This window comes from Saccopteryx leptura, chromosome 5 (genome assembly GCF_036850995.1).
Source record: "Saccopteryx leptura isolate mSacLep1 chromosome 5, mSacLep1_pri_phased_curated, whole genome shotgun sequence".
Classification (NCBI taxonomy): Eukaryota; Metazoa; Chordata; class Mammalia; order Chiroptera; family Emballonuridae; genus Saccopteryx; species Saccopteryx leptura.
Genome location: NC_089507.1, coordinates 100,803,509 through 100,827,878, shown reverse-complemented (window position 1 = coordinate 100,827,878; position 24,370 = coordinate 100,803,509). Strand labels below are relative to the sequence as shown.

Here is a 24,370-nt window from a genome sequence, read left to right as displayed (position 1 = left end):
TCTTTACTCCATTGTATGCTCTTACCTCCTTCGGCAAATATTAGTTGTCCATAAAGGTGTGGGTTTATTTCTGGGTTATCTGTTCTGTTCCATTGATCTATAAACCTGTTCTTATGCCTGTACCAGGCTGTTTTGAGTACAAAGGCCTTGTAGTATAACTTCATATCTGGAAGTGTAATACCACTCAATTATTTTTCCTTTTCAAGATTGCTGAGGCTATTCGTTTTTTCTTTTGGTTCCATATAAATTTTTGGAATATGTGTTCTATATCTTTGAAGTAATTCATTGGTATTTTAATTGGTATTGCATTGAATTTATAAATTGCTTTGGGTAATATATACATTTTAATGATGTTTATTCTTCCTAACCATGAGCATGGTATATGCTTCCACTTGTTTGTGTCTTCCTTCATTTCTTTTATCAGTGTTTTATAATTTTCTGAGTATAAGTCTTTAATCTCCCTGGTTAAATGTATTCCTAGTTACTTTGTTTTTTTGGTTGCAATGGTGAAGGGGATTGCTTTCTTAATTTTACTTTCTGACAGTTCATTTTTAGTGTATAAAAATGCCTCTGATTTCTGAGAATTAATTTTATTTGTAATTTACTGTTGGATTTGGCTTTTCTAGTAGAGAGGCTTTGAAGTGTTGATTTGTTTGTTTTTTTCTCAGTTTTTTTTAACAAGGTGGCAGTCTTGTTTACTGATCTCAGCAGGGGGCTTATTTGAAACTGTATACAGAAATGTGGCCGGTGTAACCTGAGACTCTGAAGGCCTGATCTGCCAGTTACTCTCTCTGGGGGTGGGGTATTTTCTCAGCTTCAGAAGGGGGAGGTGTATCTCAGATCTCCATGGAGACCAGAGTTACTGCCCCTCCTCCCCACTTCTTGTTTTCAGCTGTGTCTTGTTGGGCTGATTGGAGCTGGAGAGATGTCTGGAAATGGGTAACCTGGAAACAATTTAGTCTTATATTGTGTGGAAGGATCAACCCCTCCCCCAGCTATGGCCACCTCCAGCACTGGATGAGTCCAGCTATGATTTCCTCAAACAGGTTCTATATTGCTTGTTTGTTCTCTTCTCTTTCAGGAACCCCTAAGATGTGGATGCTGTTTCTCTTCTTGTTGTCACACAGGTCTCTTAGAGTTTCCACAGTCTATTTGAGCCTCTTTTCTTTTTGCTGTCCTGCTTCAGTGCTTTTGTTTGTCTTGTCCTCTAAATCGCTGATTTGATCCTCTGCTTCATTCAGCCTGCTATTGGTTTCTACTAGTGCAGTCTTCATTTCTATTACTATACTTGCCATGTCCAGCTCAGCAATGGGTGTGCATGAAAGGAATGTGCTGCAGGACTTAAGAAAAACACACAAGGCACAACATACAGAAAAGATGGGTGCAGGAACTCCCAGCCTCTAGGACTGAGAGCCCAGATTTCTTTTTTTTTTTTTTTTTAATTTTTCTGAAGCTGGAAATGGGGAGAGACAATCAGACAGTCTCCCGCATGCGCCCGCCTGGGATCCATCCGGCACGCCCACCAGGGGAAGATGCTCTGCCCCTCCGGGGCGTCGCTCTGCCGCCTGGGGCAGAGGCCAAGGAGCCATCCCCCAGCGCCCGGGCCATCTTTGCTCCAATGGAGCCTTGGCTGTGGGAGGGGAAGAGAGAGACAGAGAGGAAGGGGGGGGTGGAGAAGCAAATGGGCGCTTCTCCTATGTGCCCTGGCCCGGAATCAAACCCGGGTCCCCCACACGCCAGGCGTACGCTCTACCGCTGAGCCAACCAGCCAGGGCCGAGAGCCCAGATTTCTGAAGCCTCATTGTATTTATTGGTCTCTTTTCTCATCAAGCAAATTAACAGAGCCTGCTTTCAGGTTCAGAGAAGGGTAATTAACTGATACCTTTGAGGTATGTAGACAAAGGCCATAGGGATCAGCTATTTCCTTTAAATAATTTTATCAGTGCTTGCAGGAGCAGCGTTCTGCCCCTATAGGACTTGGCATTCCAAAGTCCACACCAAAGACCTATCTCAGGAAAACAGACTAACTCCCGGCCATTTCTTTTTTTTAAAGTATTTGTCATTTCTGACTGGTTCTTGTTTATACTTTCAATGTCCATTTTGATGCTTGCTAGCTCTATGTTTTGCTGCTCATTATTTCCGTGCATTTTTACTCTAAGGTTTTTGACCATACTAAAAATTATTATTTTAAACTCTGCATCTTGTAGTTTGGTTACTTCCATTTCATTTAGTTCTTTTCTGGAGACTTCTTTTGTTGATACATTGGGGTTACATTTCTCCATCTGCTCATTTTGTCTGTGTATTATGTAGTGCTGTTTGACTGTGAAGTTTTCCTGGTGTCTTTTTGAAAAAGATGGGCATGTTGGTAATAATCTCCAGGCCACCTGTTCTCCTTGTTCAACGAATGCTTTTTGTGGGTACTGTTTTCCCCTTGTTGTATGTGAATATTTAATGCAGTTGGTCCTTTCGTGGGTACAGTTATCCTTTCAGCTGGCTAGCTCTAAGGTTCAGCCTTGATCATGTGTATTACATTATGTGTATTGTCTGTCCTGTTGGGTGTATTTATTCTCCACAGTGTATGTTGCTTGCTAGATTCTTCCTTTGGGTTTGCTGCTTGTGTAGCTAGCTGAGTTTAGGGTTTGTGCTATCTGCCACCCCCTACCAGTTGTGTTGGCTCTAGGTCTTCTTGGGTTGGTATCAGCTCTTGTTTGTAACATCCTGTGAGCTACCTGTCTGAAGCTAATCCTCCTTTTACTGTTTCTGTCTGAGTTTTCTGTGCCTCAGTTGTGTGGGAGGTGCCAACTTTGTAAAAGAGTCAGCTTCCTCCTGCTTAGAGATGACTGCATCTTTGTAAAAGACCCAACCTCTGTAAGATTTTTCTCCACTTTTCAGCTGCTTGTTCTTCCCTTGAAGCTGACTGGTCTTCCAACAGAGTCTTCTGTAGAAAGACTGTAGTGAGGGCTCACACTGGCCCACACATGAACCCCTCTACAGGTTGCACACTTGGTGTGTTAGGGCAGCTGAGGTTGGGAATACAACTTTAGTGGGACCCTCTACTTCAGGGGAGTCTTGGTCATGTGTTCAGTATGGGGAACATGGCCCTTACTCCAGGTCATAATCCCTCAGCCACTGCTGGATACTCTAATTTTATTTCTCCCCAACAAGGTGAGCAGCAGATTCAGATTAGATATGGCAGACAATCCCTTCTGCCAAATTCTTTATAGCTTGTGAGACCATGCTCACGGGAAGAAGACTGAGAGGGTCCTCTCCTGTGGCTGTGACCTGCCCCCAGAAAGTCACTAAGCCCCTCACCCATATCCAACAGTAGGCTCACAGTGACCCACATATTAAATGTCCATGCTCCAAGCCTCTCTATCTTTCCCCTGTAGAATTTAGCCCCACAGGAGAGCATATCTAGCACCCAGTCAGACAGACTGTGAAACTCCATCCTATCTAATGCACAAGAGCTGCTGTGCTGGTGCTGATCACGAGGGTGAAACTTGCCTCAGATGAGCCAGATGTGAGTATCCCTTCCTTAAGATATCATTATAGCAAGGATTGGTAAATCCTGAACTGATGCTCTCTGCAGCTGGCCACTGGGTGTGTCCAGCCCAAGGCCTCCCTGGAAGGAACCCAGCACAGACCATTGAAAGACACTTCCTGTGACTGTCCCTCAGCAACCTTCTTTGAGCTATAAGCAATCCAGACTTTGTAACTGCCTCTGCTGGGCCCAGGTGCACATGGAAATATCAGCCGCACACCTAGGCTGGCTTTTACTCACTCTAGGTGTGAGGGAAGGTCCGCTTAAAAGGCCAAGTTGCCTTGAGTCTTGCCTCTTACTGCCTCTATCTGCTGGCTTGTTGGGCTCTCAACTGAAAAAAACCTCTGGTAGAGTCTAGAGCCTGCAGCAATACGTGGAATAGGAAGAGTGGTGGGTGTGTTTCCTCCCCTCAGCCCCAGGTGCAGTCTGTCCAGACTTTTTTTGCAGATATCAGTAGGGTGTGTTCTCTGAGACACAGCGATGAGGTCTTCCCACAGTCTAGAAAGTTTCTACTGAGTTTCCCATGAGGTGGAATTATCAGTCTTAGTCTCAAGGGCATGTGGGGTAAAGCTTTGGTCTCAACACAGAAAATTGAGTAACTGACATGCTCCCTGCTTCCGGGCCTCTCCAAACTATCCAGTCACTACAGGATGAGGCAGGAGAGACTCCTGAGGGCAGAGCATTTGCTTTTTCCCAGAATGATGCTGCTGAGAGGGGGCTGCTCCTCCCAAGAAAGTTGGTGATTGCCGAATGACTTGGCTCGGGGGTTTCAGTGGCCATCCCTCACCGTGTCTCTCCCTGGGCCTCCAACTTTACACTCTCTTCATGCACCTGTATTCCTCTCAGTTCTCCCTCCACCGGAGCCTCAGGAAAGTGGCTGTGAACAACATTATCTGCATGGCCAATTTAAAACAGCATCTGCATCTCCGAGAGCTCCTTCTCTTTCTCACAGACAGAAACTTGGCTCTTTTCATCCCCACATTCTGTGTAGGCACCTCTTCTAGGCTCTGGGGCTCTAGGCTGGGGCTCTAGGCTTGGGGCTGAGCATGCACACCTCTCAGGCAACACTGCCTGCATTGAGAGTCCCTCTAGACCCTCATCCACCTTTGTAAGGTAGACATCACAGTATTGTGTAACCTAATAATAGAAATAATATTCTTGCTTTTATACTATTTTATTGGTTAGAAGCAGGTCACAAGTACTATCCACACTCAAGGATGGAGTATTACAGCAAGGCATGAATACAGGGAGGCAGGAACCACTGAGGCCATCTGGAAGTGCCCACAGCTCCCCTAATGGACCATGAGCTCGAAGAGAGAGTCCTCTCTCATTAGTAAACTCTGAGAACCCTTAGAAAAGAGGAGAAATATTGGAAGTAGACACAGTATCTTTCCAGCTGCAAAGAGAAGATGGATTCTGAAAACAATATGCTGTCAGGCATGATATCAACCTCTAGGAATGTCTTAGGATAATGTTTAAATGTAAGTTTAATGAGTCTTTTAGTAAGAGAAGCAAAGAGCCTGGTAGCCTGGTATGACTTGACTAAGGAAGAAATAGACCCATTACATTTTACTAACAAAGTTCTTGGGCTACTGAATCAGGAAGTAAGAAAAAAAAATACTGTCTCTGCACTTAAACAAGGCAAAATATGGTGATTATTGAAGGTGGTATTAGACAAATTTGTAACCTGTGGAATGATGTACTGATGGCTATTAACATCAATTGTGAGAATTTTCTTATGATCTGACACAAGACTTAGCCCTAATTTTACAAAGAAAATATAAGAAGGATACTCATTACATTTATAGTTGTGATAAATACTAAATACATGGAATAATGGAATCAGAATTCTGATCTTGACGAGCCAGAGGCATGGGTTAAAAATAAGATGAATTGAAATGTTATATCTTGTGGTTGACTGCAACACACCAACTGCACAAATGAATACAGGATGGGGAAACACGGCCTAAAGCTACCATTAATCAAAGAATCATTTAGGGGTTTTATCTAGAAGAAGTTCCTGATAGGTTGAGACTATAATTTCTCTAATATGTCTTTTTGAACTACATTAATTGATGCTGTCACCATGTGAGCACACACAAGAGTGATTTCCCCTAGAGTGAGATCATATAAGATGTAGGCAGGAGCACGAACTTTTAGGGTGAGTCAGAATTCACAAGGCTGATGAGAAGGAGGGATGACATGAGTAGGCTGTTTTAGGAGGAGGTGTAGATGAAAGAAAGCAGAACTACAAAAATTCATCCTGGATCTCAGGCTATTTTTTCTTGTCAAAATGATTCAAAGAAACAAGATACAGAATCAGAGGGTGGAAGGAGGTCTTGATACAGTGGAAAAAGATAATGGAACTAAGTGTTGGGTGTTGCTAGGAAATTTTCTTACGTGTGTGCTTGGGACCAGGCATGGAGGTCTGTTCAGGAAATTCTGAATAATTTTTTTTAATGGTATTTTTGACCAAATGAAGGATGAGAAACAACTCGAGTTTCAAGATCTGGAAACAGCTCAAATGTCCATCAGTGGACAAGTGGAGTAAAAAGCTGTGGTACATATACACCAGGGAAAGTCAATTTTTTTATACCTACTGCCCACTTTTGTATCTCTGTTAGTAATAAAATTTTCTAACCACCCACAGGTTCCACAGTAATGGTGATTTATAAAGTAGGGAAGTATAAAATTTATATAGCAGAGTTACAGCAAGTTAAAGCATATAATAATAATTATTTACCAAGTACTTTATGTCAGATTTTCACTAAGTATAGCAGAATAAGTCTTTATAAAATAACTTACTATAGTTAAATCTTTTTATTTATACTTTGGTTGCTCCACTACCACCCACCATGAAAGCTGGAAAGCCCACTAGTGGGCAGTAGGGACCAGGTTGACTACCACTATATACACAATGGAATGCTATAGGACCATGAAAAAGGATATATTACCTTTTGCGACAACATGGATTGACCTTGAAACTATCATGCTAAGTGAAATAAGCCAGGCAGAGAAAGAAAAATATCATATGACCTCACTCATTTGAGGAATCCAATGAACAATGTGAAGTGAGGAATGTAATAGAGGCAGAGGCAGGATCCATGGAACCAGAGGGAAAGCATACAGAGGGAAAGAGGATGAGAGGATGGAATTAGAGAAGGAAAAGAGATTGGTGTTACACATAACACAGCATTACAGAGAGCAGAAAAGCAATCTGGAAGAAGGGAGAAGGGCACTGAAGGAGGGGACAAGGGGGATGTTGAGGGGAACACGGGGGAGGGGAGATGTACTTGGGGGGTACACTAGAATCTATGTAAACACAATTTAAAATCAATAAAAGAAATAAAAATAAAAATGACTAACCTAATGACTATTTTGCATCTTGTGGAGTAAGTCTGCTGTGATTATCACAGACAAATTGACATGGTTATTTACTTATTTCTTTTTTTTTTTTTTTTTTTTTTTTTTTAAATAAATTTTTATTAATGGTAATGGGATGACATTAATAAATCAGGGTACATATATTCAAAGAAAACATGTCTAGGTTATTTTGTCATTAAATTATGTTGCATACCCCTCGCCCAAAGTCAGATTGTCCTTCGCCACCCTCTATCTAGTTCTCTGTGCCCCTCCCCCTCCCCCTAACTCTCCCCCTGTCCTCCCTCCCCCCACCCCTGGTAACCACCACACTCTTGTCCATGTCTCTTAGTCTCATTTTTATGTTCCACCAATGTATGGAATCATGTAGTTCTTGTTTTTTTTTTTCCGATTTACTTATTTCACTCCTTATAATGTTATCAAGATCCCACCATTTTGCTGTAAATGATCTGATGTCATCGTTTCTTATGGCTGAGTAGTATTCCATAGTGTATATGTGCCACATCTTCTTTATCCAGTCTTCTATTGAAGGGCTTTTTGGTTGTTTCCATGTCTTGGCCACTGTGAACAGTGCTGCAATGAACATGGGGCTACATGTGTCTTCACGTATCAATGTTTCTGAGTTTTGGGGGTATATAACCAGTAGAGGGATTGCTGGGTCATAAGGTAGTTCTATTTGCAGTTTTTTGAGGAACCACCATACTTTCCTCCATAATGGTTGTACTACCTTACAGTCCCACCAACAGTGAATGAGGGTTCCTTTTTCTCCACAGCCTCTCCAACATTTGCTATTACCCGTCTTGTTGATCATAGCTAATCTAACAGGGGTGAGGTGGTATCTCATTGTAGTTTTGATTTGCATTTCCCTAATAACTAATGAAGCTGAGCATTTTTTCATATATCTGTTGGCCATTTGTATCTCTTCCTGGGAGAAGTGTCTATTCATGTCTTCTTCCCATTTTTTTATTGGATTGTTTGTTTGTTTGTTGTTGAGTTTTATGAGTTCTTTGTAAATCTTGGAAATTAGGCCCTTATCTGAGCTGTTGTTTGAAAATATCATTTCCCATTTAGTTGGCTGTCTGTTTATTTTTATATCAGTTTCTCTTGCTGAGCAAAAACTTTTTATTCTGATGTAGTCCCATTCATTTATCTTTGCCTTCACTTCTCTTGCCATTGGAGTCAAGTTCATAAAATGTTCTTTAAAACCTAGGTCCATGAGTTTAGTACCTATGTCTTCTTCTATGTACTTTATTGTTTCAGGTCTTATATTTAGGTCTTTGATCCATTTTGAATTAATTTTAGTACACGGGGACAGGCTGTAGTCGAGTTTCATTCTTTTGCATGTGGCTTTCCAGTTTTCCCAACACCATTTGTTGAAGAGGCTTTCTTTTCTCCATTGTGTGTTGTTGGCCCCTTTATCAAAGATTATTTGACCATATATATGTGGTTTTATTTCTGGGCTTTCTATTCTGTTCCATTGGTCTGAGTGTCTATTTTTCTGCCAATACCATGCTGTTTTGATTATTGTGGCCCTATAATATAGTTTAAAGTCAGGTATTGTAATGCCCCCAGCTTCATTCTTTTTCCTTAGGATTGTTTTGGCTATTCGGGGTTTTTTATAGTTCCATATAAATCTGATGATTTTTTGTTCCATTTCTTTAAAAAATCTCATAGGGATTTTGATGGGAATTGCATTAAATTTGTATATTGCTTTGGGTAATATGGCCATTTTGATTATATTTATTCTTCCTATCCAAGAGCAAGGAATATTTTTCCATCTCATTGTATCTTTTTCGATTTCCCTTAACAATGCTTTGTAATTTTCATTATATAGGTCCTTTACATTCTTTGTTATGTTTATTCCTAGGTATTTTATTTTTTTTGTTGCAATCGTGAAGGGGATTATTTTTTTGAGTTCGTTTTCTAATATTTCATTGTTGGCATAGAGAAAGGCTATGGACTTCTGTATGTTAATTTTGTATCCTGCGACCTTACTGTATTGGTTTATTGTTTCTAATAATCTTTTTGTGGAGTCCTTCGGGTTTTCGATGTATAGGATCATATCATCAGCAAAAAGTGATACCTTTACTTCTTCTTTTCCAATATGGATGCCTTTTATTTCTTTGTCTTGTCTGATTGCTCTGGCCAGAACTTCTTTTTTAACTTAGGAATCCAGGGAGAGCGATGCTAGAGAGAACATGTTAGCTCCTGAAATATGTATTATATTTCTGTACACTGTTTCTGGGAGCTGTGCGTGCTGTGCCTGCAGGGAGCTAGAAGAACAAGGAAGTCAGTGTATCTGTTCCTTTCATTATGTAACCCTGGCCAGCTGCCATCCCAGCCCCGCCTTGCTTGTGATTGGTATGAATAAAATTACTAAAGCCTTGTCTTCTGTTTCGGTTGCAGTCCAGAAAAGGAAGGAAAGACAGAGTCAGCTTCACCGGGACTGTAAACAGTGATGGACCCCAAACGTAGCCGTTTTGTGAAACTGCATGACGGGCACTTCATGCCAGTCCTTGGACTTGGCACTATTGCTTCTGAAGGTGTAAGTCAAACGCAGGGGAACAGAGGGTTTAATGCAAACAGCCCTACAAGGGCCTAGTACACAGTGTGTGATTTGGAAGGACTCGTGTGGCTTCTATTTTACTACCTCTGATTTTGTTCTAAATGAAATGATGAGCCTGACCAGGCAGTGGCGCAGTGGATAGAGCACTGTACTGGGACATAGAGGACCTAGTTTCAAAACCCTGAGGTTTCTGGCTTGAGCACAGGATCCTCCGGTTTGAGTGGGGGGTCACTTTCTTGAGCGTTGAATTATAGCCTCATGGTTGCTGGCTTGAGCTCAAAGGTCACTGGCTAGAGCAAGGGATCACTCGCTCTGCTGTAGCCACCTAAGGAGCTGCAACAAAGAATTGATGCTTCTCATCTCTCTCTCTGTTTCTGCTTGTCTGTCCCTGTCTGTCTCTCTCTCTCTCTCTCTCTGTCTCTGTAAAAAAAAATAAAATAAATGGAATGATGAGCTGTTGACTCTGAGGAGTCAGACATGGTATTTCTGCAGATGGATTATCTCTATTATTACCAATATTACTGTTACTTTTTGGTTACTTAATGTACATAGAATGATTACTAGTGGGATTGTGGGGCTGGAAGTATTTGCCAGAGTATTTGTCATTAAAATCTCTATTGTATAAGAAGCCACTATTATTCCAAGAGTTAGACATTTATTTACTTATTTACTGACTTGTTTAATTTTTCTATTGATTTGAGAAAAAGAGGGAGAAGGGTGAGAGAGAGAGAAAAGATTAAACTTATTTCTCATGGTTGTTAAATTTAGTTGTGTACTCATTGATTGCTTCTTGCATGTATTTCGACCAAAGGTTGTACCTGCAGCCTCTGCTATAAAGGGTCTATGCTTTACCCACAGAGCAAGCTGCCCAGGCCCTGAAGTGTTAGGCGTTTAGAAAGGAAACCAGAGGAGGCATTAGTTACAATGTAGACGAAATCGTGCTTCTCATCAGATTTATTATTCATGCATCCCCATGGTTAATTGCAACACACTTAAAGTGTCACACTCTGGTCAAGGTTGGGGAGAGGCAGATTTGGGGTTGCATAAGTGAGATTATTCCATAAGTGACAGAGACCATTCCATTCCGTCTTGGTAGAGCTATGACATAAAATATCAATAGTTAGGGCTGTCAGACAGGGCTAGTTGATTTTCAATGACATAATTGTCCATGTATCCACTGTTATAACTTAAGCACAAGTTATGTCTTATAATTGTTACAGTCAACTTTTACCACTGTTGTTAAAGACAGAGAATAGAATAAAACATCTCATAACCCCCTCAGAAGAATAAAAGTAACATGTACATCTATTTAGTACAGTACAAAGGTATAAAGGTAAAAAAGAAGCTTCTTTCACACTCTCATCAGATTTTTATCTAATTGCTACTCTCCCGACTCATCAACTATTTACTGTGAGTGTTGGCAGGAACAGGAAGCATGGTCTAGGGATCCTGCATGTGTCTTCTTTTGTTTTGTCAGGTGTGTTTTCTGGGAAACGTGCAAACTCAGTGTCTCAGATTTAGTCAGTTAGGCATCTACCATTAGAAATTGAGGCAGGCTGTGTAAATGTCTGGCTGACGCTGCCCACCGGCAGTGCCTTTGTGTTGAGGTGAGAAGCAGCAGCCAGTTCTCTGGGCATCTCCTTCCATGTCTACCCGCTCTTGCTTTAGGTTTTCCTGGATTTGGCTCAGGTGTCCTATCTTCTCAGTCTTTTCACAGAACATCCCATGCTAACCAGAGGACAACCTCATGTAACCCCGAATGTGCAAAAACATGTTGATTTTAGTGATGTTAGAGGCTAAAATAAATATTAAAGTTAATAAACCAGTGTTTGGCTTGGTGGTCTGACAAGAACAATATTTTGAATTTCATGTGTATGACTGTCAATACAATCCAGGTAGAATATGTAATTATTAATTACTAAATCAATTATTAACCAATTTCACAGTCAAGAGTAAACTTCTACTTGATATGAAAATCTATCCTAGCAGGAAGGGAGTTGGCCCCGAAGTTATTTCTGCTTCTCTGGCATTTTGACAACTAGATAAAGACACTTGATGCAAAGTGAAAAGCTACCTAACAATGCTCGATATTACATCTCTAAATGCCAGGGGAAGTGGAGATATTTAGAATGGGGAAGGGTGATGTGACTTGGGGTTATCTGGGGAGGCCTCAAGGAGGAGGTGAGCTGAGCTTAAGCAAAGCTGATGTCAGACACAGGCATTCTAATGAACGCTGGGATTGGCTTCATTCAAGTAGAAGAGGCATGCTTCTACTTCAGTGTGCTCAGAAAAGGTCTGATGCTGATCAAGGGGCGGCCTCACGTAGCCTGTTTCGCCCCTGACCACCGCCCATAGTGAAACAGAAGGCACAGAGGACTGAAGACAGAGGACAAAACATTGCCCGATGTAAATAATATGAACTTCAGGCAGAGGAGTTCTAATGTTTTGCTGTGGAAAATGGGAAATTAATTTAAAAGGTTGGATAATATTAAAAATATTCATGATCTTGTCATTAAATAATTTATCTGTGTATGTATACAATAACAACAACAAAACCAAGACTTCCTCCAGTTGGGTCCAAGGCCATTACAAGTTTCCTTGCCCCCTGTGCCAGCCATTCTAGATCCCAGTCATGCTCTGTTGGCCTAAACTGCTTGTCTAATGGGATAATCACTACCAGGTCTGAGCACCTGGTTACCACGCCTGGTGTTAAATGTTAACATTATTCTTTTATGGTTATTGCCAGTCATGGAAGCACCAAGAGCTTCCCTAGTGACTTTCCTGAACTCTAGACATGCTCCTCCCTACCACCATTTTATAGGGGCCACTCTTCTTCTGAAAAGCAGGATCAATGACCACTGTTCATATAGTCATTCCCTTTCAAACTCAGGGTCTCCTGGCACATGAACTCTGAAGGACTGGGGAGAAGCCATGGCATTGCTTTACGCAGAATCTTTTCTGTGTCATCTAAGAAAATTTTCCCCACTGGAACCAGATCTCTAAAGCTGGAAGATCCTAAAATTGAGCAAATAGGCAACATAAATCCCCCAAGTGGCAAACTGAGAGTGAGGATGAGAGGGTGTGCTGGGTGTTATTCCATTTCTGGGCCTGTTGAACAATTCTGTATTGAATGGTTTGGTTGTCCAGGTTGCATGGAGAAACCATTTTCAATAATTCATTTTAAATTAGAGGTTATACTGGAGTTTAATCCATGCCCCAGAGTATAGGTTTGTTACCAAGTCTTGCCCCATCAAACAAGGAACAAGATACATGTAGAAACAGTAGGTGAACATGCTTTTAAGGAAATAAATTGCTTCTCTTTGAATCAGGCCAACTGCCAACCCTCCTTATTCATATGTTACAGGTTCCTAAGAGCAAGGTTACTGAGGCCACCAAAGTGGCAATTGATGTAGGTTTCCGTCACATCGACGCAGCATACGTCTATGAAAATGAAGAGGAGGTCGGCAAGGCTATCCGAGAGAAGATTGCGGATGGCACAGTGAAGAGAGAGGACATATTCTACACAACCAAGGTGCTGTGGGCGAGTGATGAGAAGTCACTGTCAAACCAGATGTGTTATTTTGGAAAAAAAAAAGACAAACTTTGGCCTAAGAAATACTGCTCCCAAAGCAGCACTGATTTACCAAAGTTTGTAACAATTTCCTCTGTGGAAAACCCTGCTTCCAACATAGAGATTGTTGAATGGTCCTGTGTGTGTCTATGTCACTGATGACTCATTTCCAGGATGTGGACCTTTCAGCAGCCCTGTTTCCAGGCATTTATTATGTAGGGCAGTAGATTCTACTTCCCCTTGCCTGACATTCCTTGACTCTCCTTTCGGACATGAGTTTTCTAATCCTTGAAACAATTAGGTTGCTTTTCCCGGCCCAGTGAAGTTTCCTTCACAGTATTCTTACAATCACTCAAATAAATCTCAGTGTTCTCATTTATAATAAGAACCTCATTTATACTAAGTAACATAAAGTTAGCCCCAGAACTTATTTTTAGATTGCCACTGTCTCTTAACTATGATGTTAATTTGTTTTCCAATTGTGTGAATCATAAGCCATTTTGTTTGTTTGTTTCTTTTGGTTACTGCAGCTTTGGACTACTTTCTTTCGACCAGAATTGGTTCGACAGGCCCTGGAAAGATCACTGAAGAAACTTCAACTGGACTATGTAGATCTCTTCATAATTCATCTGCCAATAGCTATGAAGGTCAGCTTTTTTTATTTTCCTTTTTTTTTTTCAGAGACAGAGAGAGAGTCAGAGAGAGGAATAGATAGGAACAGAGGAACAGACAGACAGGAATGGACAGAGATGAGAAGCATCAATCATTAGCTATTCTTTGGGACACCTTAGTTGTTCATTGATTGCTTTCTCATATGTGCCTTGACTGTGAGCTACAACAAACCGAGTAACCCTTTGCTCAAGCCAGTAAACTTGGGTCCAAGCTGGTGAGGTTTGCTCAAACAATACGAGCCCGTGCTCCGCTGGTGACCTTGAGGTCTCGAACAGGAGTTCTCCGCATCCCAGTCCTAGACTTTATCCACTGCGTGACCACCTGCTCTGACTGAAAGTCAGTTTTTGATTTCCTTGTTATGCTCAAGAATATTCATCACTGCTGTTGCACTTTTATTATCTCACTCCACCTAGTTTTGAGGGGATCTTCCTGAGAGAGGTAGATGTGAGTGTGTTGGATAGAACTGCTAAAAGATTTACAACTCTCCTTGACAGTTGTGTCACCTCACTATCAAGACATTTTATTCTTATCCTATAGTCTACAGAAAGATGGAAATTCATTGTCTTACTGCCTCTACTCAAAGCATTGAGAACACTGCCCTTATGTCTAGGTCATGTGCTTCTGTCTGTAGGCCTTTTGTGATGATGGTCCTCAAGAAACTTGAGTTACAAAAGATAGTAGAGACACAATGGGCATTCCACATGTCTTTAAGGAGAGGGTCTCTTGTATATGATACTTCCGTTCAGTCAAAAGGGAAGCACTTTTTGGTGAACCATATTGCACAACTGGGCTCCTCTGGACATTGCTGGTCCAGCCTCCCATTACAGTGGATATTTGCTGAGCACATCTGGTGTTCTCACTGTCTGGATTGGGTTATCATTAACTGGAACTAAAACGCATTCTTACTAGTAGTGGAAAGTCCCATCCTGCAAACCAGCCTGTCCTTGTGAAACAAAATCAATTCTGACTCTAGGAGAACTCATTCTTAGTGAAGTTTTTGTTATTTTTTGTGGGGGGTGGGTAAAAGGGTGGATGTGGTTGGGGACAAGGTACTTTGCTATAATCTTTCAGGTGATTCTGATCTTCCTTTCTCCCACTGTCTTTTCTTACACATCTCTCTCATTCTCTCTCTGCTTAGTAATAACAGCCTCTTGAAGTTTGGTCCAAGCTACTTAGGCACCAGGAAAACCATTCTTTCAAAATATCCTTCTTCTTCATTCTCTCTCCGTTTTGTATTATAGCCTGGAGAGGAGCTCTTTCCAATGGATGCCAGTGGGAACTTTATTTTAGAGACTGTGGACCTGCGTGACACATGGGAGGTAAGTTCTACTGCCACTGAATAGCACTGTGTCAAGGTGAACATCATTGCACCAAGTCAGAAATATGGGTTGTGGCCCTATCTGCTGTCTTCCCTCAGACAAGTCAGTGAATGCCTTTGTACCTGTTCTCTCTTCTGTAAACCAGGGAGTGGAATGGGGTAAGAGCTAAGGTCTATTTTTAATGTAAACTTCTGTGGCTCTAAGAAGGGGTTTCCTTGCCCCATGGATCAGGTTGAGTCTATAAGCCAGGGGTCTCAAACTCGCGGCCTGCGGGCCGCATGTGGCCCGCCGAACAATTTTGTGCGGCCCGCAGACTAATCCACGAAGTTCAAAATATTTTGGATAAAATTAAGTAAGCCTAGGGGCCTACTTGTATTTCTCATTTCTCTAGCATCCTAGCTAGATATCAGCTTAGTTAACAGCAGTTGTGATGCGAACTACAGTTTCTGGTTGTTTTGTGACACTGAGTAAACTGCATGTACGATTGTGCTTGTTGTACTGATTTTTTTTTGTTTTCAACTGCAGTGAGAAAAGTGTTGCATAACAGTTGCCTTTTGTAGACCTAGTGCGGCCCGCCCAATGGCTGTGATCTTGTTCTGCAGCCCACATGCTGAGTTGAGTTTGAGACCCCTGCTATAAGCCCTAAAAGGGCATTATCAGAAGCAAATTCTAGAGGAATTAATTAGAGCTCTATTCCAAGACAGATAAACACTCCAGAGAAGGGGAAGCTGCTGTCCCCTTAGCAGGAGGAGACTGAAGCCTGCCCTTCTACACCCTATGCTATTCACTTGTTTCACCATTCTAAGAAAGACGAAGCAGAAAAACCTCTGACCAGTAGAAAACCTAAGTGTTTCTCTTTGCCCTTACCTATGACACCATTTATTCTGGAACTATTATGTGCCTAACAGCAAAATATGCACCATGGATGAGGGCAGGCAGCTGAGTGGAATTTTAAATTATCTTAATGTCTATTTATTGCCCTGGGTGTGTATGTCACAGATTCAAAGACATAGCTATATGTACATAGCAATAAAGAACCGTAGGAAATAATATATTCAAGTGATAAAACTATTTGGCTCAACCAAATTGTTATGTATGTTAAGACAGATTTCCAGTTTTTGAAAAGTTCACTGTCAAATGGAAAAGTTAAACTTCACTAAAGGTTTGCCACACATGTCCTTTCTCCCCAGGCCCTGGAGAAGTGTAAGGATGCAGGTTTAACCAAGTCCATCGGGGTGTCCAATTTCAATCGAAAGCTGCTGGAGATGATCCTGAACAAGCCAGGGCTCAAGTACAAGCCCGTCTGCAACCAAGTGAGCCTGTGCCCATGGAAACTTCTTTGCTTTCTGCTCATTACATCCTTTTTCTTGATGTCAGCTGCATAGATGAATGTTCCTTTATTGCGTAGGAAATTTCAGAGAAGGAACAGGTTGAGTGGAGTGGGAAGATCCTGCCTTCCATCATTCAGTATCTCCTGGTTTGAGCTTCCCAGGAGATATTGAGGTAGAGAGGCTAAGTTGGCAGGTAGTAATGTTGCTCTGAAGCTCTGACAGGCATTCAGTGCTAGAGGTAAATGTTTGGGAGTCCTTGTTTTATGGGTGGCAATTAAACTCAATTAAAAATTGTTTTCGACTGACCAGGTGGTGGTGCAGTGGATAAAGCATTGAACTGGGATGCAGAGGACCCAGGTTCAGGGTCCCGAGGGCGCCAGCTTGAGCGCGAGCTCATCTGGTTTGAGCGGAGCTCATCAGCTTGGACCCAAGCTTGCGGGCTTGAGCAAGGGGTTACTAGGTCTGCTATAGCCCTGTGGTCAAGGCACATATGAGAGGACAATCAATGAACAACTAAGGTTTTGCAATGAAAAGCTAATGATTGATGCTTCTCATCTTTCTCTGTTCCTGTCTGTCTGTCCCTATATATCCCTCTATCTCTCTGTCTCTATAAAAAAAAATTAAATTTTCAATTAAAATTGAAATGTATTCACTTTCCTAGGGAAGTTCATAGAATGAACGGGAAGGGTTGGAAAGTCAACATTTAAGGCTCTGGTTAGGGGATTGAGTAGAAGTTGGCAGACAGAGAGGAAGAAAACGAGGAGAATGTAGTGTTAGGAAAGCCAAAGAAGATCATGGAAAAGGTGTGTGAGAGTCATGGGTGAATCCTGCTCTGAGTAGCCAATCGACCTAGGGATAAAAAGGGTGTGGGATTTTATGACGTGGAGTTCCTGGGAAACCTCTCAGGAGCAGGTTCAGAATGGTAAGGAGGAAGGCTGGGTAAAAGCAAAGCAGTGCAAAGTGAGGAAGTGGATAAATCATAATTTAAAGAAATATGTATTTTTATTTTTTATTTTATTTTTTTTTTGTATTTTTTTTTTCCTGAAGCAGGAAACAGGGAGGCAGTAAGACAGACTCCCGCAAGCGCCAGACCGGGATCCACCCGGCACGCCCACCAGGGGGCGATGCTCTGCCCATCCAGGGCGTCACTCTGTTGCGACCAGAGCCACTCTAGCGCCTGGGACAGAGGCCAAGGAGCCATCCCCAGCGCCCCGGCCATCTTTTGCTCCAATGGAGCCTTGGCTGCGGGAGGGGAAGAGACAGAGAGGAAGGAGAGGGGGAGGGGTGGAGAAGCGGATGGGCACCTCTCCTGTGTGCCCTGGCCGGGAATCGAACCCGAGACTTCCGCACGCCAGGCCGACGCTCTACCACTAAGCCAACCGGCCAGGGCCAAAATATGTATTTTTAAATAACAATGCTGTCAATGTTCAAGCACAATGATGTTGTACAGTTATATATCCCTTTTGTAAAACTCTGAAAATTATGCAAGAAATCATTCAGATATTTACACTCTTCATCTCTTAGTAATTTACTTTTAGGAATCTATTTGTATAAAATAACTCATAATATGTTCAAATATATTCCTCACTCCTTTCTCCTCTCTCTCTCCTTCTCTCAATTCATTTGGGAGAGAAACTAGACATTTTTTTCTTTTAAACTTTTCCTCACAATTGGCTTCACTGATGGATCCCTGGGATACAATTGAACACATTACTGTCTTGTTTAATTACTGTAAACTGAAATTAAAAATAAAGACTTGGGGATCACATATATGTAATTGTGAATTCATCAATTTCAACAAATGAAGTTACTTTCTTTTGATGATCGAATTATCACCATTATAATCAGAAGATGCCTCTCCAGATCACATCCCTCAGTGTCCTCCTTCCTGTCTTCTGAGTTTTCTAAAATGTAAAATGTTTCAGCTCAATTTGCAGCCTTTTGCCCAGTACTGAAATCAGGCATTTTTCTAAGGAATCTTGTATTTTTATGTAGAAAAGCACATGTATAGGTCAGAATGTGGGTATAACAGTCTTTAATTATTATAAACACTAAAAATTTAACAAGAATATTGTGTTATCACTTCTGAAAACCAATAGCATTTGAAGGTATTTCAAAGGGTGCATGAAAAAATGACCAATCTGGAAAATATGGTGCATATGTTGGCTATTCCTTCAAAGGCTTTTCAAATTCACATGGAACTCACGTATTCTGATACCCCCTTGTCTCGGCAATTCACAGGTGGAATGTCACCCATACCTCAACCAGAGCAAACTCCTGGAATTCTGCAAGTCGAAGGACATTGTTCTTGTTGCCTACAGTGCCCTGGGGACCCAAAGAGACCCAAAGTGGTAATGAGAATATCAGAGTTAACCTATGTCAGCATCTCTATTGGTGATGAAACAGTTTTTATAAAATTAGGTTTTAACATTTTTTAAGTGTGTGCTTGAGAGAGAGACAGAGACACAAACAGGAAGGAAAAGAGATGAGAAGCATCATCTCGTAGTTGTTCATTGATTGCTTCTCATGTATGCCTTCAGCGGGGTGGGGTTGCCGGAGTGTCTCTAACTAAACCAGTGACCTCTTACTCATGCCAATGACCTTGGGCTCAAGCCACCAACCTTTAAGCTCAGTCCAGAGACCATGGGATTGTATCTGTGATCTCATGCTCAAGCCTGTGAGCCTATTTTCAAGCTGGTGACCTGGGAGTTTCCAACCTGGGACCTCAGTGTCCCAAGTCTATGCTCCATCCATTGTTCCACCACCAGTCAGGCACTTTTTAACATTTTATTATAGAGAACATCAAACAAATAAAGCAAACACAATAGTGTAGCAAGTGCCCTCACTGAACTTCCAGTCATCCATGTTCTTTCATTCTTGTTTCACACATGCATCCATCAACTTCAAATTCCACCCCAAAAATATTTTTAAAAGTGATTTTATGATAGAATTTATACAGCTTGTCATGCATAAATCTTAGTTGTACATGTTGACAAATGGATATATTGCATAACAAATGTTTCTCTTCAATTGTCTGGGAAATTGGGAACACAGGGACAGCGTACTCTCCATTTCTAGGTCTACATCCTTCAAATCTCCATTTTCTGATCTTGTTCACAGGGTGGACAAGGCTAGCCCTGTTCTCTTGGAGGACCCAACCTTGAATGCCATTGCCAAGAAACACAACAGAAGTGCAGGTCAGGTGGCCCTGCGCTACCAAGTGCAGCGGGGAGTGGTGGTTCTGGCCAAGAGCTTCAATGAGAAGAGAATCAAAGAGAACTTCCAGGTACAGACTAGATACCGTCTCCCCAGATTGAGGAATGGGTGCTGTACTGGGGGCCATGTCTCTCACCTTCCAGCATGTACCCATGTTCATTTATTCCCATGCATTTCCCCCTGTGCTGTCGGGGCAGCTTGGAAGAGTGGTAGAGAGAGCACTGGCCTCACAGTCCTAGATTTTATGGCCCCTAAGCCTGGCTTTGTGGCATCCTGGTGTGTGACTCTGAGTATATTTTATCTTTGTTTTTTCACCAATTTTAGGTGTCTTAACATGCAGAAAAGAATTTTTAAAACCCTGGTTTTTTTCTTTCTTCTTCTTTACAAAATGAATCCCTATTTGTATTTCAGTATCAAACCTGAATAAGATTAGCTGCTTTGCTGAATCCCTGTGAACCAGCAGAGTTGTGGTTCACCATTGTACTTGGCATGGCTGTGTTAGGGAGTTTTCTCCTTATTAAACTAAACTTGTTTCTATGTCAGTGTGTTCTCTAGACAGTGAGATCCTAAATGCCTTGACTCCCTCTGGGTCATCTTTTACCATCTTTATCCTAGCAAACTCCTGACAGGTAGGAAGCTACATATAAGTTTATAAACTGATCAATGAATAAAAATTTCCCCTAAATTCTCCCTCATGTATCTTCTAGTCCCTTAGATCAATCAGTGATCTTCACTTATTTTGTTGTGGACCTCATGAGAAACTATGTGAACTTTATCCCATTTTGAAATAAGAGTTATCAATTTTATCATAAGTATAATATTTGCAAGAGATAACATTTAAAGCATATTATTTATCATGTGTATACTTGAAAATCTTGAAGCTGTAGGTTTTGTTCATTCAACTTATGGAAATATCTAATAGTCAAATCTAAATCTCATTGTTAAACTAAACAAAAAATATCCCTTTTTATATTATTTTATTATTATTTTTTTTAGTTCAACTCAACACATTAATATATATCTCCATGACAACCAAGTTACTTCTGGAGTATATTTTTAAGATGAATAAAAAATGGAGCAACAAATGATAGATAGATAATTAGATAGATATAGATAGATAGAGCATTGAGTTTTCTATGAAATTGTTCCCTGGATGAAGTAATGTGCTTCCTGCTTTAATATTTTTTTTTTTTATCAAAGATCAGTCTGCTTTGCTATTATTGACTTTCCATTAGAGGAGAGTAAATTTGTATCTTCAAATAAAAATAAAACTGGATTTAGCCTGACCGGGCAGTGGCACAGTGGATAGAGCATCGGACTGGGATGCAGAAGACCCAGGTTCGAGACCCCAAGGTCGCTAGTATGAGCAAGCGCTCATCTGGTTTGAGCAAAAGCTCACCAGCTTGAGCCCAAGGTCGTTGACTCAAGCAAGGGGTTACTCGGTCTGCTGAAGACCCGCGGTCAAGGCACATATGAGAAGGCAATCAATGAACAATTAAGGTGTTGCAATGCGCAACAAAAAACTAATGATTGATGCTTCTCATCTCTCTGTTCCTGTCTGTCTGTCCCTGTCTGTCCCTCTCTCTGACTCTCTCTCTGTTTCTATAAAAAAAAAAAAAAAAAAAAAACTGGATTTAAGTAAGAGAGACTTTATTCAAAAGGGAGAACTCCCTGAATGTTGAATCTATAAGTATCTCGTAGATGAATCAGAAAGATTTTTTCATAGGGGAGTAAACATGATAGGGGAGGGAATGAGCAGGTATATGGTTGAATAGTTGATCAGCGAATACTTTTCAAAATGTCAACATTTCTTGGAGAGGCCTTCACAGGGGTTGCTCTTCCTTCGAAACTTGCTTAAGTTCTAGGCCACATCAAATTTTAGGGGATATGTGAGGGAGGCGGAAACCAGACTCAAGTTTGGTCCAGTCAGCAGGTATTTTGTCCAGATTGTCTAACTATGTGTTTAGAAAAATAAAAAGGTTCCTTTTTCTGTTTCTGTTTCAAGCAATTCTCCTAGAAAGATTTCAGACCGATGTGTTACAAAAGTCTTTCTTTTGTGAAGTGGAGGCAAGAAGGAGAGGGAATGGGAAAGGAGGAGTGGAGAATCCAGGAGAGAGTTCTCAGGCCGATATACCCAGAGGTGATGACAGGGATGCTCCCCCGTGCTCTCCTGTCTCTGTCCAGCCAGAAAGTCCTCAGTTCCCAGGTGGAGGCTAGCTGCCTTGGGGAGAGTTTAATGTGACTCTTTCTTTCATTTTAGGTTTTTGACTTTGAATTGACTCCAGAGGACATGAAAGCCATTGACGGCCTCAACAAAAATTACCGATATATTAAACTTACATTGTAAGTGATTTGTAGGTTGTTTTCCCAGGTTGTTTTCTGTAGCAGGCAGATTAGCAGGGATACTCAGCTTCTTTAAATCAGGGAGACAGGCCTGATTTCTGCTGTAGAAAAACAAGAACTTTCTGGATACAGGAGACCAGAAGTTTATTCTAGGATTAGTTTCTGACCCAACAGAAATATGAGTGGGGCCCAGGACAGACCATAGTAAATGGCAAAAGTTTGTACCATGTGAATTCCTGACTTTTATGCCTTCAATTCTGTGCCTGATATGCCTTCACCCAGCTGTAACTTACCCATTTGACACAGAATTCACAGTACCTAGGGACCACAATACTTTCTGGTGTGCTAATCTAAAAATAAAAGCCCATTCAGAGTAAGAAGCAACCATCATTTATTGAGATCATTAAGAGTAGCTATTTGGGAATCATTAATATAGGCAAAAGCCCAAATAACATTCGGAATGAGAGACAAAGGCAATGGGTGTTTATGAGGAAGGGGAACAATAATTACATCCAGAGAAGGAAGGAATTGATGTTAATTCTAAACAATGGTTTTAATTTTCAGTCTAGTAGTCATCAGCCCACTACTCATAGTAACTACTTTGTTCTTGTCCTTGAAAACAGTTTGTGGGGATCCAATGTTGCTTAGGACTAGACCCAAGGACATTTTGCCCTTTTTACCATTCCAGAACTTTGAGGCTTAGACATTCAAGGCTCATTTTAAGGTGGCTCCATATATATTATTTTAATAGCAGTCTATGAAAATGTTTCATCTCAAATTCTCTTTAAAGTCAGGAAAAAAACATGGTTATATTGTTAATCACTATGTAATAATGAATCCAGCCTGAACTCTATTTATTTGTGTCTTAACACAATTGTAAAATGTAACATTAATATTTTTTATGGAGGAGGGGCCCATGAAGGTAAGTGTGGGAAAGTCATAATGTGCACCCACTTCCACCTCCTCCTGGAGAGGCCAGTGGCATATTTCCTTAACTGCACATTCCTTTCCCACTTCTCCGTCCCTGTCTTCCAAATGTATCTCTCCACTGGCCTTTCATCCTTATCAGAAACTCCACTTTCTCAGTTATGTAATTTGACCAAACTGAAGTATAAATGGATCTTGAAATTAATTGACCCTAGTGCTCCAGGAGCATATACCAACTTAATTTCTGAAAGCAGTAATTACATTGGCAGGTATGTTCATGTAGGCACACATCTCATCTCCTCAAGAGAGTAGAAGTTCTTTAATGGAGGGAGCCTGAATTATTAAATAAATTTGTTGAAAAGAGCAGCAGACTCTTTACTATTAGCATTCTGATAATCCAGGGACAAAAGTGACACATGGGCCAAAATAACCAACACCTTTTAGCTGTAGCATATACATCCTGTGGCTAACCGTGATCTACTGCACACGAGTGTGGGAATCGGGCACATATACCAGGAGCTGCATGTGTGCATGTTGAGGTGGAAGGACGGCTGTGGTTGTAACCTGAAGAGTTTTTGGCCCATCCTGACTGCATCCACAGAAACCTCCCTTTGACATCCTAGGACCGAGTTAGCAAATGAATATCTCTCTTTCTCTTTCAGTGCTGCTGATCACCCTTATTACCCATTTTCTGAAGAATATTGACCGTCAGCTATCCACCATGAGTCCCACCAGCATCTCTTGCTTCTAAGGGTGTGGAGAGGATTCCTGCACTTGGTGGAAGTGATTAAAAGCAGTTCTGTAGTTCCAGGCACCATGCCATTTTTCTATTGAAATATTTTTTAAATGTTATAATAAATACTTCCAAATAAAGATGGTTGTTTTCCTGATAATTAAAATATAAAATACATACAAATTACAGAAAATTTGGACAATAAAATATAAAGGAAAGAGAATAAATATAACCTATACTTAGCCTATTTAAACATTTTGAAATTTTGGGTTCATACTCCTTTATAATTTTTCTATACAAGTTGTATTTGTGTGTCTTTATATACAAAATTAAATAATTTCAAATTATAGGTTCTATACATTTTTAATACTTAGCATAAATATTTTTCCAAACAATCAACTATTGTTAAAAAATTTCAGTATTATATTTTAGTGTTGTAAAGCAGTGCATCTTATTAATATATTCACTTTAAGAATCATCTGCCTACATTTTGTCACTGTGATTATCTTGCCCATTTTGCCATTTGTTTATTTATCATTCAACATATCTTCAATGAAAGTTCTTTATGTGCCAGACATTGTTTTATCAATAAGTAAAATAGAAAGAATTAAATTCGAATAAGAAATGTTTTGAGTTTAGAGTCCAGTGAAGGAAGAAGACTATAAAGGAGACAAAAGGTGTTCGGCTGTTTGAACTGGGGAGTGCCCATTGGAGATAAGTCTGAATAGGCTCTCAGGGTTTTGTACACTTGATAAGCAGAGACACTGCTT

General features: G+C 40.9%; 1 protein-coding gene across 1 annotated transcript; it reads left to right on the top strand.

Annotated features, from left to right (window-relative positions):
* The first annotated feature begins 936 nt into the window (after positions 1 to 936).
* LOC136405689 (aldo-keto reductase family 1 member C15-like) lies at positions 937 to 24,075 on the top strand. The gene is made up of 10 exons (XM_066385171.1): positions 937 to 1,046; positions 9,329 to 9,467; positions 12,853 to 13,020; positions 13,590 to 13,706; positions 14,973 to 15,050; positions 16,241 to 16,363; positions 18,623 to 18,732; positions 19,502 to 19,667; positions 21,858 to 21,940; positions 23,530 to 24,075. Exons 2-10 carry the CDS (start codon positions 9,381 to 9,383, stop codon positions 23,570 to 23,572), a joined length of 975 nt encoding a protein of 324 aa, XP_066241268.1. The 5' UTR covers positions 937 to 1,046; positions 9,329 to 9,380; the 3' UTR covers positions 23,573 to 24,075.
* The last annotated feature ends 295 nt before the right edge of the window (positions 24,076 to 24,370 follow it).

Coding starts and splice junctions, on each gene's coding strand:
- LOC136405689 (XM_066385171.1), top strand. CDS start 9,381: ATGGACCCCAAACGTAGCCGTTTTGTGAAACTGCATGACGGGCACTTC. Junction 9,468..12,852: donor GCACTATTGCTTCTGAAGGT/GTAAGTCAAACG, acceptor CATATGTTACAG/GTTCCTAAGAGCAAGGTTAC. Junction 13,021..13,589: donor ACATATTCTACACAACCAAG/GTGCTGTGGGCG, acceptor TGGTTACTGCAG/CTTTGGACTACTTTCTTTCG.